The sequence below is a fragment of the Manis pentadactyla genome, chromosome 18 (assembly GCF_030020395.1).
Source record: "Manis pentadactyla isolate mManPen7 chromosome 18, mManPen7.hap1, whole genome shotgun sequence".
In the NCBI taxonomy this organism is placed as follows: Eukaryota; Metazoa; Chordata; class Mammalia; order Pholidota; family Manidae; genus Manis; species Manis pentadactyla.
In genome coordinates this window covers 14,907,608-14,927,355 of record NC_080036.1, presented here as the reverse complement: position 1 = coordinate 14,927,355, position 19,748 = coordinate 14,907,608, and the positions used below count along the sequence as shown (strand labels likewise).

At 40.3% G+C, this 19,748-nt stretch overlaps 1 protein-coding gene across 3 annotated transcripts in view; it reads left to right on the top strand.

Moving 5' to 3' along the window:
• Positions 1-551: 551 nt before the first annotated feature.
• Positions 552-19,748, top strand: part of MTMR10 (myotubularin related protein 10) — a 52,612-nt gene continuing 33,415 nt past the window's right edge. Inside the window, exons 1-3 of one of the 3 annotated variants that reach the window (XM_036878646.2) lie at positions 552-751; positions 1,345-1,405; positions 18,628-18,764. In XM_036878646.2, the coding sequence (XP_036734541.2) occupies positions 692-751; positions 1,345-1,405; positions 18,628-18,764 (258 nt within the window). In that variant the 5' untranslated portion in view covers positions 552-691. Of the gene's footprint in view, positions 752-1,344; positions 1,406-6,264; positions 6,425-18,381; positions 18,510-18,627; positions 18,765-19,748 lie in introns of those variants that run through there. The other 2 variants (XM_036878647.2, XM_036878648.2) reach the window with 2 other exon arrangements.

Sequence of the window (19,748 nt, the reverse complement as noted above, 5' to 3'; positions counted from 1 at the left end):
GAAATCGGCGGCCAGGTCCGCTGGGAGGACATCCCTGTCTCAAAGCTCTGAGCAGAAACACGGGGTGATGGAAGACTATTTTCCCCTGGTGCAGAGCCTTCGAGGGGCCTTATCGCATGCAGGGCACCCGGCGCTGAATGCTGGTCACCGCGGGCCGCTTCCCCAGGCCCGTCCCTCCCACACGGCGCGGTGGCCCCCGAGCCTCGCGACACAGCGCGCTCTGCGCCAGGGTCTCTGGCCGCCCCCCGCTCCTCCAGGGACCCCGCGGCCGCCCTGAACCCTGCTGGCCGCCGTCCCGAGGCTGCGCTCTCAAGATGGCTCCCGGGCTCCGCTCCCGCCGGCGCTCTCGCTGAGATCCCGGCGCCAGCGCGGCCTGAAGGCCGGGAGCGGCCGGCCGTCGGCCCTGCGCGCGCCGTCTCGCGGGGCGGGGCGGGGCGGGGCGCGCGGCCCCTTCCGGGGATGGGCCCCGGCGCCCGCGTCGGCCCTGCTCTGCCCCAGCTCCTCCCCGCTCGGGCGGGCGCGCCGCCGAGCCTCCGCCCGTCGGTCCGCCCGGCCCGGCTGGCCGCAGACGGGGCCTGGCCGGCCGCACCGGGCGCTGCAAGCCCGCGGGCGTCGGGAGGCCTCAGCGCTGCCGCGGGCCCGCGGCCGGTCCCGGGTTGCGACCGGGCCGGGCCGAAAAGACAGCGGCACCATGTTCTCCCTGAAGCCGCCCAGACCCACCTTCAGGTCCTACCTCCTGCCGCCGCCCCAGGTAAACAACCCCTTCCTCGCGGGCGCCTTGTCCTTGGCGCTTCCGGGGAGCCGCCAGGCCGACCTCGGGAACAGGGGGACCCCAGGAAGCTACCCCCGTTTCCCTGTTGCCGGCCGCACCGCTGCCAGAGCCTGGCGCTGGGAAACGCGCCTTCTTAGGAGTCCCCACTGGCTCGGTGGAAACTTGTAAAACTCCGCCGCAGCCATTCCCTGCCCGAAGACCTGGGATCGCACTTTTGCCCTGAGACGAGACCCAAGGGAGCGTTCAGAGCTGGATTTATTTAGCATTTCATCTGGTGACGGTCCCCACTGTGGCAGTCGGCATGACATCGCTTTGGGGCACCTGGTAGAAGTCATTACCTGTCATTAAATGTGAACATCTGGAAGCGACATTGCCAGTTCTTATATTTTTATTGCCAGATTCCCAAGTCGATAATGAACGAATCTTGAAAAGATCTCGGTAAAGATGTGAAAGAATTTAGGGGGAGGTGGGGAGGTGGATATGTGTCATCCCTTAGAAATTAAAATTTGCTTTATATTTCACCGGGTGGGGGGAGAGTTTTTGTTTTAATTTGTTTTGCTGATATATTTCAGACTGATGATAAGATTAATTCAGAACCGAAGATTAAAAAACTGGAGCCAGTGCTTTTGCCAGGTAAACATTATAGTTCTAACAGATACCTTGAGTAATGTGCTCTTTGGTCTAGGATTATTCTACCGACTAGTACTGTGTGGTTAACTTTCCTCCTCTCTTTACGTTAAACTTTTATCCAGTGAAATAGGAAAAAAGTGGGTTAGAACTAAATGACAGCAACAAAAAGTAATGATTAATTGGTGTTTGTCCTTGGAAATTTAAGCATCTTAGAAAACTGAAGAATATCATTAACTTATTTCCTTTTTGTCCCCTGAAATGTTCTTTTTCAAAGCGATCATTGGTTGCTTAGGTAGTGAAAGTACTCTTTGCCTTTCATGTCTGCAACTTCATGCATTAATAATAATCAAGTCATTATTTTAACAGTGTGAAATGCAACTTTTATTTTGACTGGGTGTCTATACCATTAACAAGCTTAGTGAACTTTGAATTACTTGGCAGTTGTTTTTTGAAGGTGTCAGCTGTGTTTGCAAATGTGCTTGTTTTAGTAGAATGAGGTTTCCTAACAGAGGCACTATGGACATTTCAGGCCTGATAGTCTTTGTTACAGGAGGCTGTTTAGCAGCATGCCTGCCCTGTACCCACTAGATTGCCAGTAGTATCCTCTCCCACCTCTTATTGGTGACAACCACAGTGCCTTCAGACTTTGCCAGAACATTTGTGTGTGTGTGTGCGCCTCTAGAGGCAGAATTACATCTCAGCGGAGAAGCACTGGTTTACAAGATTTACCTTAGAGGATCTTAAAGGTAGGGGTAAGGATTGACGGTGTTATTCGTTCCAAAGCATGTAAAATGTTATTTGATTGGTAATTTGAATTGTATGACAATTGTATAATAACTAGGAAAAGTCAGTTGTTTAATATGATTATTGGGAGAAGTAGCCAGATTCTTAGGAAAGTCTGTTTTAAACCTGAAGTACACTCAGATGCCAGTTTCTGTGCCATCTATCAATGTTTAAAAATCTTAGTCATTACCTAATGCTAAATCTCTGAAGTGATTAGAACTTTATAGGTAGTAATTGAACAAATATGGCTACTTTAAATTTTGTGCTTTAAAGTTTTAAATATTATAGCAAAAGACATTAAAAAACATTGGCCTGTGGTTCCATGTTATGCTAACTCCTTAAGAATTGTTTTAAACTTTATTTTTAGAGTTAGTTAAAAATATTTTCCTGTATTTTGTTAATGCTTTTTACCCAACCAGTGTATACTAAATAATCCTTTGTACTTTTTCCTGAGCGAACAGAATTAATAAGTAACCTTTGCTCCCTATGTGTTTGTTCTCTTTTATGTTTTAGTCGTAGTCCCTCCAGGCATTTAAAGTCAGCTGTGAGAAACAGAACTCATCTTGAATGAGTGCCTGTGAGCCACTGAACTTAGGCTTCCTTTACTTTGTCTGAAGGCCCTATTATTAGGCTTTGATTCCCCGCTCCCGATATTGTGATTTGATACTAACAACATGGTCTTAGCTACAAATGATAGTCCCTGATTTTTAAAATTAACTTTTATATTTAAGATATGTTTATGAGAAGTGTTACTAAATGTCAATAAGCTTCAAGAATTTTACAGTGAAAGATTATCTGTTCTGTAGAATTAACTAAAAATTTACCTTTTCTAGGTTAGTTTTCTAGGGAAGATGGAAACCCATTTCCTGACTAAGCGGTTTACTTGTCGCAGCTGAATCTAGATCTTCTAGCCCTTCTTAATTTTTCTTGCACTGGCTCTGTATATCCATACGTGATGGCTCTGGCACCCAGCCTTCTGTTTGTACCTAACCTGTTCCTTACAGAACATTTAGCCAACCCTAAATTAGTGTGTCTTTTGCTCTCCTTCCCTGTACCTCATTTCTTACTTCTCATCCTGGCCTTGCCCTACTCTTCCCCGTCTCTGTCTGGCCACTGGGTCTTGCTGTCTTTCCTGCTTCACCTTCCTGTCACATCTCTGACTACTGCTAGAACCTCTGTTGCCCTTTCTTTGGCCTGCGGGCTACTACTCTGTGAAATCTGGAAGACAAGCGAAAGTAACTGAAGCATTGGTGATCTAAAGACCCGGGCTAGGTTACGGCTTTTACTAAAAGGGCATAGTGATACAGTTCTGGCCTTCATTATAGTCAGAAATGGAGAGAAAACTTAGCTAAGTCACCTGTGGCTTTAACAGGCACAGAGAACAAGAAGTAATTGTTCAAAGATACAGTATTCCATGTTATGCTTTGGCATAATGCCTTGGGTTCAAGGATATCCTACGTCAGTTGCCCAGAGTTTGAACTTTTAATTCAATAAGCAGATGAAAATTAGACACAAAATCAATTGTTTATTTGTGCAGTTACTGCGAGCTCTGTTGGAACTTAAGGCTAAATTTAAACTGATCTTCATCTTTTACGAAGTGAAGAAAATAGGACTGACTAGTAATTTAGTTTAGATTTTGGTTTATGTTAGTCATTTTCAGCGTGGCTAGTTTATGAACCTCCTTGAGATGGAGATTGAACCTAATTTCAGCTTTGTGGCTCTGATGTCTGGAATAAGTCTATTGAGATGTTGACTGAGTGAATGATTGAATGAAAGAACCCCTTAGACCACCTGCTTAAATTGTTACCACAGCTACACACACAGGCAGACAGACCAGCTCTCAGAATTACTAGTAACAGGAAGATTGACATTGTATGCCGTGTGTCTCTGCTCTCTCCCAGAGCCACAGTTCTCAAGAGAATTATATCTAAGTCTAGAATTGAAATATGTTGCTAGCTGTCAAAGCAGCTAGCCTTTGTGCAGGCTTTCTCTTCATCTCATCATGACATGACTCATCCTTTTAATGATTGTGTTGTATGTGTATAAGATCACCCCAATTCTTACGAAAATAGGGAGAGTTTCAGTGTTTAAATGTGTGTGTGCGTAAGTGCTGCCAGACTATGCTCCTGTCTTTTTTTGACAGCTGCTGGACTGGTGAAGCAGTCCCCTGAGCATGTGAGTACCAGGTGGGTGCCTGGCTCTGTGCTAGATGGGGTAGGTACTGGAGGACTTGTGTGCTTGGATTGCAGCATGGCTGGGGGCAAGGCAGAAGATTGTAACCTAGATTCGTGTTTTCCAAATTCTAGCCAGGCCTGACTGGCATCTGATCTAGGTGAAGCTTTTACCAGCCCTTGGTTAGATGGAGAAAGTTGAGGAAAATGCAACCTTTTTTTCCAGGAAGCTAAATTGATTTAATTCAAAGGATTGTCCTTTATTCTGAGATTATGTCCTTCCATATTTTTGGTGTGCATATGTTCTTTTGTTAAATGATGGTGATGGTAACTGTGGCTTTAAAAAGGTTTTTAAATTAGCAAAATGAGAGGTTAAAAACTGCTGGGTCCCTGAATTATTCCTGCAGTATACCTGGTTTGTGGAATTTGAACTGCAAACCACTTATTATATTTGTATAAGTACTTATTATTTTAATATTATAGATAATGACTTAATAAGCATTCACAGAGAACATCAAGTTTGGGGTTTTGTTTGTGTGTTGTTCTGGGTTGTTGTTTTTTCTTGTTTTTTTTATCTGCCTGGGAGTCTTTCACTGTCTTCCAAAAAATGTGCCGTTCCTCTTTCAGCAAGTTGATCTTCCTCATCTCCACTCAACTTTAGTTTTTTTTCTCATGTTGCCAGCAAGAATAATAACCCACCCCTAGACTGCAAGATGAGCACAGGTCTTTGCATATTTTCAAGATTGGTACTAAGGAAAGAGATCCTTTTTGGTAATGCTGCAAGTGACCCAGAGTTCCAGAAAACCTGTGCAGAAGAATGAAGTCACACATTAGGGAAGCAGAGGCAAAGGGAGTATTCTGATGGTGTTAAAATTCCTGGCTTGTCCTTGAAGTCTAACTAACACAAAAGCCACATAATTCTTCTTTTTGCTAAGCTAGTTCTAGGCATGTTTTTGAAACTTTCAACTAAGATCCTTAACTAACATGATACATATATGTATATAATATATGTATTACACATTATATATATTATATGTGTGTGTGTGTGTGTGTGTGTGTGTGTATTATACAGCTTAGAGGAGGTTACTTCTTATAACCCTAACGGGTAGGTACCAATTCACCTTCATTTGACAGATGAGAGAACTATAGTTGCAGAAGTTAAATAACCTGCCCAGTATCGCACAGCTAAAGGGCAGAGCCAGAATTCTGTGCCCAACTCCTAGCGGTGTCTTTACCCACTAAATGGCAGGGCCTACCTGACTGCACTGGTGCATTAGGCTCCAGATTTATGCTTTGGAATTGGATAGAGGGTGGATTGGATGTCTGCCTAGAGGGAGTTCTCTAGTGAGGTAAAAAGATCTCTGTCCTTGGCTCTGCCCTTTGCACAGCAGTGACAGATTTTGACCCAACTTGCAGAGCAGCTTTCAATTTCAGCTGCCAGAAAATGGGATGTCTTGGGAGGTAGTGGACTTCTGTCACTGCCTGTGCTGTGCTGAAGCAGAGGCTGGTGGAATTCTGGTGGCTTGGTCATGAGGATGTGAGACGTGCAGGGAGTGGGGCCTGATGGCCTCTGTTCTGTGCTAGGACATGATCTTTTTAAGGATCCTTGGAGTACAAGGGAGGATGACTTGAAATTCAGTGGCTAACGATAATGAGTAATTTGTTCAGCAGGTATTGGGAGCATGCTCTATACTGCTTGGCAGAGGAGTGAAAAGCTGAAAAAGACGGGTTCCTGCCCTTAGACAGTTTTGGCTCATTGGGCAAATGCTCCAGTGGAGAAGAGCTTAGACGAAGACCACGGAGCTGTATTCAGGGTGGGGGTGGGGTGCGGTCAGGAAGTGACTCGTGCTCCGCATCTTGAGGCCGGCTGAGCCTCAGCCTCTGTGCTGAGTCTGCATTGTCAGCTCAGCTTGTTATACTCTTCCCTCTTCAAGGCCAGCAGCACTTCAATTACTGAGGTTATCTGTAAGATCAATAATGAGTGCACTGATTGTCAGAGTCTTTTGTAATCAGATCAGAAAAGCAAATGACCTTGGACCATCTGGAAAATGAAAATAGCCATTGTTGGGTAAGATATGTTGTTTATTTATTTTTAAAATTTTCACTGTTTGGACCTTCTATATGCTGTTTTTGTTTTCTGCTTCACTGTAGTTCTTATTTCCTCAATTCAATTGTGAATCTTAAAGGTAGAGACTTTCTCTTTTGGGTATTTTATGTTTTGTTTTCCTTTTTAATACCTTTTTGTATATAGGCTTTAGAGATGATCATAGATGGGTTTTGGTAGTTTTATAGTTCATAGATGCCTTTGCTTGTAACTCACTTTTGGAACCCTGAACAATGTAACCAGTGGCAGTACCTTAGCATCAGAGTGTTTGGGGGCGTTTATCTGCTCCTTAAGCAGCTGCTGCAGAACCAGCATTTTGTTACTCATCTCCTTACTCCTGACTTAGTCTCTGTGTACCTCAGGAACTCATGAACCTTCGTAAGTAAAATCCTGCTTAAAAGACAGGATAAAAATACAAATTCTTTGACCTTTAATTTGCTAACCATCCACCCTGCTGACCTCTGCACTGTTTCCCAATATGTTTGCTTCAATCATTCTGGCTGCCCGCTCTTTCCCAGATGCCTTATTCCTTATTCAGACCTTTGTTACTGTTACCACGCATTCTATTTCAGCCCTCCTCTGCCTTCAAGACTTCTTTGTAGTTTCTTCCTGAGGTCTGTACTGCAGGCCTTCTCCCAGCCCCAATCGTAGGTGGCCCTTCATACGTTCAGTACCTGATTGCATGCTTTTCTATATTGTGTGGCCTGCAGCATTAGACCCTGTTAGTACTAGTGACAGCATCAGATGTTTTGTGTTTGTCTTCTGTATAGTTTAAACTTCCCTTAATAATTCTTAGGCCACCTTAATTCTAGAATTTATATTCTGGTAAGATGACCACTGGTCCGCATTTTGCCCATGACTGCCCTGGTTTTAGTGGTGAAAGTCCTGTATGCTAGGAATCCCATCAGTTCCAGGGAGTCTGAGACAGTCAGTCACTGTATGCAGAGCTACAGATTGAATTACGCTTTTGGCCTAAACACATTACATGGGGTAATTAACCACTGTGTGCAGTAAGGTTTTGTCTTTAACTATTTTTCGAGCTTAGATTTATGAGAAAAATTATTTTTATTCATCAAACATGTATTGACTTTCTAAATGTGTGAGGCATTATGAAAGGTAGTAATGACATGATTTTTGGGGGTACTTGGGAAGTTAAAAACTTTTCTAGCTATACCACTTGGAGATGTATTTTGTTTCCTTTCTTACTTATCTTTACAGATAGTAGAGTCTTAAAAAAACAAACTTTGTGATGTTTCTTGATTCCTTCTCAGGTTGTAGTAGAAACTCTTGGCCCATCACCTTCTAATTTAGGTAGCTTTTTCTGTGGTGCTTTTTGCTTACCCCACACTGAAGCTAATTTCCTATTTTTTTTTAATCTTCTGTGAGGCCTCCGTATAGCTTCCCACCAGTGGTCTGCTGGAAAGTGCTTGGTGGTGCAAATCCTCCCACCACAACTGACTGCAGGCTGTCAGCTTCCGGGCACTGAGCGCAGAGCTGGGAGAGATGAGCTCAGTCATTCTCATGAGCCGCAGAGAACCTGTCTACAGCTCTGCCTCCTGACGACCCAGGAGGACCATCTCTGAAAAGTTGATAGTCTTCCAGAGTTTTAAAGCTTTTGTTAGTTTTCTCTTCACGGTCACTAATTTAAGATGTAGTAAGAACAGTCTAGGTATTCTCTTCATATATCTGTGCTCTCTAGGAAGAGGCCACTTTGTATCAGTTTCTTCCTTGTTGATAAGCTCCTTTACTGGCCCGCAGTCTTGCAGGACATGGCATTAGTTTCTGATAGCTCCTACTTAATGTGCCTTCTCTCTTGTAATGTCTGAGTAGACAACTGTGCTACATGATCCAAATACCTTTAAGACTGGTTTCATGTGAACAAAATTTAGTATTGTCAAATAAAACGCAAGCCAGGTTAACCTGACACTTAATTATATGCTTATTATAAGATCCAAACATAGCATTTCCCCAGAAGTACCCTCCATTTCTTCCCCTCCATCCCACCCTACTTCTCTTCTTTCTCTGCCAACAGCTAATTCCAGTCTCCACTCTAAGGGAAGGCTGTGTGCCACTTATTTTCTTTAAAGACCATAGCCCAGAGAGTCCCTGTTTTACTTTTGTTATTGTTAATTTTTTGTTTTTTGGCCCTTTTTTCTTCAGTAGTTTTATTTTTAAGTAACTTGGATTTGTGAGAGGAGTATGAAAAAGTATATAGTTAACATATACTCTTCACCCAGCTTTCCCTAATGTTGATATCTTACAAACCTTGGTAAATTAAGAGATTAACAGTACTATTAACTAAACTATTAATTTTATTCACATTTCCCTAGTTTTTCCACTAATGTCCGTTATTCCACAGTCCCATCCAGGATACCATATTGCATTTAGTCATCATGTCTCCTTAGCCTCTTCATTCTGTGAGTTTCTCCATCTTCACAGATCAACTGATGATGAACTCTTTCATGGTTGGCTTCTGTATCCTTTGGAAATGTCCCCTTTCCCCCTCTCTTTCTCTCTTTTCCCCTTCCTTTATAGAATTCTAGAACTGCCAGAGGTTCTAGACCCATCTTGTGTTCCCTCTGCCCCAGCCCTGAAATCAGACATTTCTCTAAGGAGCTTGGTTCCTTTATTAGAGACTGGTATTTAAATACCAAGATCTTTGTTGCTCCAGTGTCACTATTATGCTTTCAGGGGACAGAGTAGAAAATATACACATGTATGCTAACCTGCATATACACACATCTAATTCTTTCTGTATCTCTCCATCTGTATATGTATTAAGATAAACTTGACTTTATACTGGTATCTCGGACTCTAATCTAGTTCACTGACTGTGAGATTTGTGATGTGTTTGCTTTCTCTGTGTGGAGTGTGGGTAGTAGAGCCTGGGTTTCCAGCTTTCTGCTGAGTGCTGTAGCTCATTGGGAGTCTTTTGACTTGATCCTCACACATTCCAGGAGAAAGGTATTGGTGGTCATCTCTACTGAGTGGGCCTCCAGAGCTCCCTAAAAACACCACACCATTACAGATTGAAAATACCTGCCCTCTGATGGGAACCTAAATGCATCTTCTAAGTCTTGTTTTACAAAATTTTACTTAAGTAACCAACTCTACCACAGGGGTTAGCAAACTTCTGCAAAGTACCAGACAGTGAATATTTCAGACGTTATAGGCCGTAAGGACTCAGCTCTGCCTTTGTGTTCCATGAAGGCATAGACAGTACACAAACAAATGAATATGGCTATGTTTTAATAAAATTTCATTTATGAAAACTGGGGGCTAGATTAAGCCATGGGCTGTGGTTGGTTGGCCAACCACTGGACTTACTAATTAAATGCATTCTTCTTTTATCTTTTGTCTCATTCTCACTGTATTCATAGGCTTGACATTTTATATTTGTGCATTGGTAAGAGAATCAGTTTATTAGAGAAAAACGGCTCTCCTTGAGTGTGTGCATCATAAATAAAATTGGCTGCCATGTGCTGTCCCACAAGACCTCCATGTCTTCCCATTGTCATCTCTGCTTCCCTCATTAGGAACTGAAACCCTGTGCTATGGCTTTTTCTTTTCTTTTAAATAAACCTTCATTTGAGTATGACAAACTTAGAAATATGTATGAGTCTTTAGTGTCACATCTGGATGAATTTGTATAGCACTGTTTTGAGAGTCAGTGGGATGTGGTGGCTGTTTAAAAGTGGCATAGCATGAGGTGATGTAGGTCACGTTTGTGTGCTGGCAGTTTGGGTAGAAAGAAGTCTGTTACAGGAGGACGCCCTCTAACTGTCTGAACTGAGAAGAATTAGTTTAATGGGGTTTTTTGTGGGTTGTTTTTTTTTTTTTTTCAAGTTAATTTTCCTCTTGTAGTTGGTAGCTAACTAAGATTTCTTGGTGGGGAGAAAGGGTTGAGTACTCACTAGCCTGGATTCTGATATGGGAGTTGGTAAGTACCATGTTCAAGAAATATGGAAGATTTAAATTTTATGTATTTGAATTATTTGGTAAGTTTCAATGTATATTTTTGTTATTTAAAATTTTTTTTCTCATTAGAATCCAGTTAAGACTAGTATTTTGAATCTTTAATTCAGTTATGGTTCTTGCAGTATCTTAGTACATTATGTTTAGTTTTGTATACAAGTATTGGATTTGAAATTAGAGCACTTAGTTGTAAGTTTCAGATTTACTTCTTATTTTTAAGATCTTGGGAAGTGATTTAACCTCTTTGGGTCCAAGTCCCTTATCTGCCTTTCTTACCTTATGGGTTGTTGAAAGAATCAGACAGCAAATTGTTGAGAAACTCCCATTGCTACATTTACAGTGCTCTGTGCAGGTGGTAGGCAAGCAGTAGCAGTTCTATGATTTTTTTAACTTCGTGTAAGTTCACCTGTACACTACTTATCTCCCAACCCACTTGGCTTTTTGGCTGTATTAAATTACTGGATCTGTTCTGTCTCTGGAACAGCTTTCTCTTCAGTTGGTGGTGGTGATTTGATGAATGAGAAGTAGGGCAGTGATTTCATTCATTGATGAGTTCAGCACTCATATGTGCTAGAATTCATCTAGGAACTAAAATTTCAGCATTGAAAAAATGTCAGTCCATTTTCTACCATTATGTAGCATACCATTCTGAAGGTGAGATAAGCATTGATTTTAAAATACATATGTAATTGTAGCTGTGATAAATACTAGCTAGGAATTACAAGTATGTAATGCTATAATTGAGGGATTTAAATCTAGGCAAGGAGGGTTTTTTTGTTTCTGTTTTCTTTTAAGGCATTCCTAAGGAAATGATTGGGCTAAGGGAGAAGGAAAGAATGTTCCAGGAAATGGAAACATGTGCAAAGACCCCATCAGTGGAAGCAGTATGGTCCCTATAAGGGATTAAAAGGGCATTGTGGCTACAGGGGGATGGTGAGGAGGATAGTGGAGGGCTGAGGTGCAGGGCTTCACAGGCTATGTGGAGAAGGCTTCTCTTTAGAATTGAAAATTACTCATATGGTTTGAGCCCAGAATTTGATGTGAGTAAATTTGAATTAAATCCTCAGGTAAGTGTTAGGTTGCTGCTGTTAACACGTGTGTGCATTTTTAAAAACACTGAATTAAAGTTATTGCAGCTCAAATTTATTATAAGATTTTTGTTAAGAGAGAGGATTGTTTTAAGACTTATAATTGCATTCTTGAATTGGTGGTATTGGGGGTTTGTTAGCAAACAGGTTCTATCCATCACTGTTAAGGTTTTTATAATGATAGAAATAGAGTAGATCAGTATCCTAACTTTCCTGTTGACTCTGGATGGATTGCCTAAAAATGTCCTTGGATCTAGTTGGTTTTAGGTCTTGAAAGTAATGTTTAATGATGACCAAGTTTTAAATAAATTGTACAATATTATTCCTTTTAAAGCACACTATAACTTTTTTTGACTTCTTGTATTTCTTTAATCTTTCCTTTTAATTCTAAAACTATATTTCACACTTTTTTTGCCAACCAAGTTATAATTTGAGTGCAGAGAGAAACTTGATTTGACTTTATGGAATATATTTTAATTTTGAAATTATTTTTTTTAATGCAATTTATTTAAGCTGGAAAACAGAACAAAAACAGTTCTTTCATTTCTTCAACTCCCCATCCCCCTGCCTCTGGCAATCACGAGATTGTTCTCTGTATCTGTGACCTTGACCTTTTGGTTTTGTTTTTAGATTCCTCCTGTATAAGTGATCATACATTATTTGTCTTTCTCTGTGACTTATGTCACTTAAGATAATGCCTTCAAGATCCATCCATGTTACTGTAAAAAGCAAGATTTCATTCTTTTTTATGGCTGAATAATTGCATATATGTGCCAAATTTTCTTTATGCATTCATCTACCAATGGACATTTAGGTTGTCTCCATATCTTGGCTACTGTAAATAATGTTGTAGTGAACATGGGGATGCCTATATGTTTTCAAGTTAGTGTTTTCATTTTCTTTGGATAAATACCCAGAAGTGAAATTACTGGATCATATGGCAGTTCAATTTTTAAGTTTTTGAGGAACCTCCGTACTATTTTCCAAAGTGGGGTGTGGCAATTTACATTCTTACTAAGAGTGCACAAGTGTTCCTTTTTCTCCACATCCTTGTCAGCACTTCTTATTTCTAGTCTTTTTGGTAATAGCCATTCTAAACAGGTGTGAGGTGGTATCTCAGTGTGATTTTGGTTTGCATTTCCCTGAAGATAATAATGTAGAGCCATCTTTCCAGGTGCGTGTTGGCCATCTGTATGTTTTCTTTGGAACAGTGTCTATGCAGATTGCCCATTTTTTAATCAAATTGTGTTTTTTTCTGTTGTATGATGTTTTGGATATTAAATTTAGAAATATATTTTGGATATTATATGTAGTTACATGTATTTTTAGATATTTTATTTTGAGTATTAGCCCCTTATCAGATACATTATTTATTTTCCCTCATTCAGTAGGTTGCTTTTTCATTCTGTTAAGGGTTTGCTTTGCTGTGAAGGGGTTTGATGTAGTCCACTTGTTTGTTGCTTTTGCTTTTGGTGTTGGATTCAAAAAATCCTCACCAAGATCTATGTCAAGAAGCTTACTGCCTGTGTTTTCTTCTAGGAGTTTTATGGCTTCAGATCTTACAGTCAAGGCTTTAATCCATTTTGAGTTGATTTTTGTGTCTAGTGTAAGGTAGTGGTCCACTTTCACTCTCTGGATTTGGCCATCCATTTTCCCAACACCATTTACTGAAGAGACATCCATTCCCCATTGTATATTGTTGGCCCCTTTATTGTAAATTAATGGTCCATATATGTGTGGGTTTAATTTGGGGCTATTAATCTGTTTATGTTTTTAGGCCAATACCATGTTGTTTTAATTACTTATAGCTTTTTAATATAGTTTAAAATTAGGGACTGTGATATTTCCAGTTTTGTTCTTTTTTCTCAAGATTGCTTTGCCTATTTAGGATCTTATATAGTTCCATATAAATTTTAGGATTGTTGACTCTATTTCTATGAAAAATGTCATTGGAATTTTGATAGGGTTGCTGCATTGAACCTGTAGATTACTTGGGGTAGTAGGGCCATTTTAATAACATTAATTCTTTCTATGAACAAGGAGTATAAGTTTATTTATGTCATCTTCAGTTCCTTTCATTAATGTCTTACAGTCATTATTATACAGGTTTTTCACCTCCTTGGTTAGATTCATCACTAGATATTTTATTCTGTTTGACACAGTTGTAAATGGGATTGTTTCCTTAATACCTCTTTCTGGTAGTTCATTATTGCATAGAAGTGCAACAGATTTTTATGTATTGATTTTGTATTCTGCAACTGCACTGAAATCATTTAATTAGTTCCAATGGTTTTTTGCTGGTATCTTCAGGGTTTTCTATATATAATATGTCATCTTCCAATATTGACAGTTTTACCTCTTGTTTTCCAATTTGGATGCCTCTTATTTCTTTTTCTAATTGCTAATTAGCCTAATTGCAGTGGCTAGGCCTTCTAATACAATGCTAAATAAAAGTGGCAACAGCAGGCATCTTTGTCTTCTTCCCTATCCTAAAGGAAAAGTTTTCAGCTTTTCACTGTTCAGTATGTTAGCCACTGTTCAGTGGTCTTGTCATATGTGACTTTTCTTATGTTGAGGTATGTTCCCTTTATACCTGCTTTGTTGAGAGTTTTTGTCATAATAGTGGATGTTGAATTTTGTCAAATGCTATTTCTGCTCTATTGAAATGATCATAGGATTTTTACCCTTTATTTTGTTAATGTGGTGTATCACATTGTTTGATTTGCAGATGTTGAACCATCTTTACATTCCTGGAATAAATCCCACTTGATCATGGTGCTGTACGATCTTTTTAACATATTGTTGAATTCAGTTTGCTAGTACTTTGTTGAGGATTTTTGTTATCTTATGTTCATCAGGGATACTGGTCTGTAATTTTCTTGTGGCATCCTCATCTGGTTTTAGTAATTGACTCGCTCTGTTAGTAATCATAGATTAAAGTCTCCTACTGTTACTGTATTGCTGTCTGTTTCTCCCTTTAGGTCTGTTAATATTTGCTTTCTATGTTTAGGTGCTTCTATGTTGGGTGCATAAGTATTTGCAAATGTGATGTCTTCTTGGATTGACTCCTTTATCATTACATTATGCCCTTATTTGTTTTTTATCACAGTCTTTAAAGTGTATTTTGCCTGGGAATAGCCACTTCGCTTTCTTTTGGTTTACATTTGCATAGACTATCTTTTTCTATCCCTTTACTTTCAGTCAGTGTGTGTCGTTATATCTAGAGGGAGTCTTGTAGGCAGTGAATAGGTAGGTCTTGTTTTTTTATGATTCAGCTATTCCATTTCTTTGGAGAATTTAATCCATTTACATTTAAAGTAATTATTGATAGGTATGTGCTTATTGTCATTTCATTAATTGTTTTCTGACTGTTTTTATGATTCTTTATTCCTTTCTTCTTCTGTTGCTCTCTTTGTGGTTTGAGTCCTTTCTTTAGTGGTATGCTTATATTCCTTTCTTTTTCTTTTATGCATTTACTATAGGTTTTTGCTTTGTGTTACCATGAGGCTCACATATAATAACTTATACCTATAACAGTCTATTTTAAGTTGGTGACAACTTAAATTTGATCCCATTGTAAAGGTCAACATTATTACTCTCCCCACCCATGTTTTATGTTTTTGATGTCACATTTCATATTCTTTTATCTTGTGTATTTGTCAACTAATTATTGCAGTTTTAATTTTACTACATCTTTTAATCTTCTTAGTAGCTTTTTAAGTAATTAATCTACCAACTTTACTCTATTGTTATGTTTCTAATGAGATTTATTCTTTCATGTGTTCTTGTTACTGATTAGTACCCTTTTTCTTTTCATCTTAAAGAAGTCCCTTTACCATTTCTTGTAAAGCCAGTTTCATAGTGATGAACTCCTTTAGTTTTTGCTTGCATGGAAAACTGTCTCTCTCCTTCACTTCTGAATGATAGCTGTGCCAGGTAGAGTATTCTTGATTGAAATTTAAAAAATTTTCAGCCCTTGTGATATATCATGCTACTCCCTTCTGGCCTGAAAAGTTGCTCCTGAAAGTCTGATAGTCTGGTGGGATTGACCTTTTACATAACAAGTTGTTTTTCTCTTGCTGCTTTTAAGATATTCTCCTTGTATTTAACTTTTGGCATTTTATATTATATATACAAGTGTATATATGTGTACATATGACATGAAGATATGTAGTATAATGTGTCTTGGTGTGTGTCTTTTTGGGTTTCTCTTATTTGGAATTCTCTGAGCTTCTTGGGTCTGGGTGTCTGTTGGTTTCTTTCCCCAGATTTGGTAAATCATCAGCCAGTATTCTTTCAAGTAAGATTTCTGCCCCTTTCTCTCTCTTCTTCTGGGAGCCCTATGATGTGAATGTTAGTCCGTTTCATGTTGTCCCATAAGTTCCTTAAGTTATCTTCACTTTTTGTGAAGTGGCTTTACAAGAAATGGTAAAGGGACATTTTCATTCTTTTTTCTTTTTGCTGCTCTGATCAGGTGCATTCCATTGCCTTGTCAAGTCGGCTGATGCTTCTTCGTCATCTAGTCTGCTGCTGAGCCCCTGTGGTTTTCTTTTCAGTGCAGTTATTGTATCCCTCCGTGTTGAGACTTCTGTTTGGTACTTTCGTCTATTTTCTATCTCTTTGTTGAAATTCTCACTGTACTGTATTCAGCCATTCTTCTCCCCAATTTGGTAGACAACTTTATGACCATTACTTGAAGTCTTTATTGGGAAATTATTTATGTCTGTTTCAGTAAGGATTTTTTCTGAGGTATTATCTTGTTCTGTCATTTGGAACATGTTCCTGTGTTTCTCCATTTTGCTTGACTCTCTGTGTTGGTTTCTGTATAGTATATGAAACAACTACCTCTCCCAGTCTGGAAGGGTGGTCTTATCTGGGAAGTGAACCCTGTCATTCAACCCTGCCCCAGCTCTTGGTTGTCTGTTAAACCTCTGTGCTTGTCCAAGCAGCTTATCATATTTATAATAGCTCCCAATAGTTTAGGGTGTGCCAAGAGCTGTCATTGTCCAAAGAGGAGGCGCTCAGTACCTAGATTCAGACTGACTGGAAGCCAGACGCTCAGGCATCAGCTTTTTAAAGTATGTGAATATGTACAGTTCCATAGGAGCACAAGCATAAGCCCTGCTGGCTATCAGAGCCAGGTGATCTGGAGATGTCCTGTGGGTGGCAGATGCAAAAATCAGGGCTCTAGACGGGTTTATAAGGTCTTTTATGGATAATACCAGCGAGTTGGAGCAAGGCAGAGGGAGGGCACCAAGATGGCATCCACAGCCTGTGTTCCTGGAGAGCAGCTCCATATGCCACTGCATGTGTACCAGACCTGCAGCCTACCCCTCAGGATGAAGCTCCAGCACAAACAGAGAGGCCTCCTTCACAGAAAGACAGGACTGTGCCTCAGACTGCCGTCTATGCAGTGCCCTGGGGGTGGTAGAACCATCTCTCCAGTTGCCACGTAGGACCTAGCAGTGCCAGTCCCTCAGCCACCACAGCCAGGTGATCAAGGGGTGTGCCCTAGGCAGTAGCTGCAAAAACTAGGGATCCAGATGTAAAAGCAAGGCCGTCAGAGGCTTGTAAAACTCCCTTCCAGGAGAAACTGGTGCTCTCGAGTGCAGCAGAGGGTCAATAGGAAGATAGTGCCTGCCCCCCACGATCTCTGGAAAGGATTGCGGTCAGCCTCTAGGTACCTGTGTGATTAGAAGCCTGCCCCTCCCAAGGCCATCCTGATGATAGCTGGTAGGCCTCCTTCAGAAAAAGACCCAGCTTCTGGGTCTGTTGCCTCTGGCTGTGCCCTGGGGACAGTAGCTGTTTACGAACACCTTCTCCATTGGTTGCAGTCCTGGGGACCCAGAATTGTAATCCCCATGACTACCAGAGCCAGCCGACGTAGAGGTGTCCCTTGGCAGCAGTCACAATTGGGGCACTGGATGGTACAAGGTCTTTTCTGGTTGACAGCTGTTATTATAGTCCCATGGAACTGGGAATGGGAGCCTCCATGAGCCAGGTGATAAAGGCATCTCCTAGGTGGCAGCTGCAAAGTTCAGGGCACCAGTTGGATATAAAAGCTCCCTTCTGGGAGATACTGGGGCTCTGGAGCACAGCAAAAGGAGAGCACAAAGATAGCACCCCCAGTCTCTGTCCCCAGAGAGTGTTCCAGCAGGCTCCTAAATGTGCATGTGAAATTAGCTGTCTGCCCCTCAGGCTGTTGCTTTAATATAAGCAGGTGAGCCTCCTTCATTCTAGGTCTGGGATCAGCTGCTTCTAACTTGGGCTCTTGGATGGGTGAGTCTGAGGACAAATCCTTTAAGAGTGGTTTCTTTGGATGGGCCTCACTGGTTTTAGAGGCTTGTTTCTCAAGGGCACGTCTTAAAAGTTGGTGTACCTGATGTGGGGTTTGAACGCTTCTCACCTTAGGAGGAACCTGCCCCCGCCACCTCCCCAGGGTCTGTGTTCCCTCCCAGTGTTGGGACTCCATTCCAGGGGTGGGGTTTATGGCAAGATTGTGTCCCAGCCTCTCCTACCTGCCTCTATGCGGTTTTCTTCTCATTTGCCTGATATGTACCCATCACTCCTCCAGCCTTTAGGTTTTCTTAAGAGGAAATTGTTCCATATGTAGCTGTAGGCTCAGTGTGTCCCCAGGAAGAAGTAAAGTTCAGGATATTCCTACATAGCCAGCATGAAACATATTTACCAATAATAGACTGCATTATTAGCTCTGAGGTTCAAGCTGCACTCTGTTTCTTATCCCTTAGAAAAGGAATCAAAGACATTGGTTTGGGAAATCAAATCAGTGTTAATAAAACAAATATTCCATCAAGTAATACTCTGAAGGAGAGGGTGTTGTTTACTTCTTCTCCAGAATGCCTTTCAATAAATAAATAATGGGAGGCCGCGGAGCATATTATAATGGAATGCAGCCTCTGATTAAGCGTCTCTGTGGTTACTGTTACTCTTGTGAGCAAGAAAGCACTCGTAGTTCCAGGCACCTGGTAAGCCTTCAGTGGGCCTTTGTACTGTTATTATCATGAAATAGCCCTTTTAGATCACAGAGGAACTATTGACATTTTATGGTAGTGTTGTAGTTCACACATGTTTTTTTTTTTAAAGGAGAAATTGTTGTAAATGAAGTCAATTTTGTGAGAAAATGCATTGCAACGGACACAAGTCAATACGATTTGTGGGGAAAGCTGATATGCAGTAACTTCAAAATTTCCTTTATTACGGATGACCCAATGCCGTTACAGGTGTGTTTCATTTCTATGCTATTTACTTTTATCAAGAATTTGACACTGAGTGGTGCATACTACTACGTAAAACACAGATAGGGGAAAATTATAATAAAATTATTAAGTGATTAATATGATGTTGGGAATGTATTATATTAATACTCAAAGTTTAAGGAGATTGCTGGGACTTGAGGAGGAGTAGTAATAATAAGATGGTTTGAAGTCACCTTGCTCTGTTTATCCTCTGTGACCATTGCTTAATCCTATTCAATAAGGGAGTTGTTACTGCTTTTCTTCCCAAATGTTTAACCTACTTACAAAAATGAAGATATCCTTTTTTATTAGTCGTAAAGAGAAAAAGTTAATTTAGCAAATCTTATAAATGCACATTTTATACTATTTTTAATTAATTAGTTCTTTGCCAGAAAAGCCAAATTTTTGTTTGAAATTTCAAAGTTTTTCTTTAATAACAGTCTTGCTGTTTTATATATTCTTACTAGAAAACAATAGTTTCATGCAATTTTGTTTTTTTAAAAACTTCAGGCGCTCATTTGATTAACTTAAAAATCCTGGACTTTTTCCTCAGCTCTTATTTTCTCTCTTGATTTGAAAGTGTCATACACTTTTACCCCCTAGATTTTTACTTATAGTAGTAATTGTTCTCTAATTAAATATTTGGATATTAATTATAAACTTTTGACTGAAATGTTTAACTATGGATGAGTATATTTCATATAGTCATTTATTGATTTACCAGAATATTTATAGTATATTTATGTGTCTATTGCAATTTTATAGGTATATAGACTAAATTTAAGGTTTTTAAAGAGATCTGTCTGTATAGAACATTAGCTTATTTGACTGTAGACATGGGTTTTTCCCTGTTTTTAGCTTCATTTTGATTTCTGGCCCCAGATGTCAATGTATATGAGATGTATCCACCTGAAATAGATTAGATGTAATACCACTCTTAGAAAAGTTGAACCAATGCCCTACTGACAG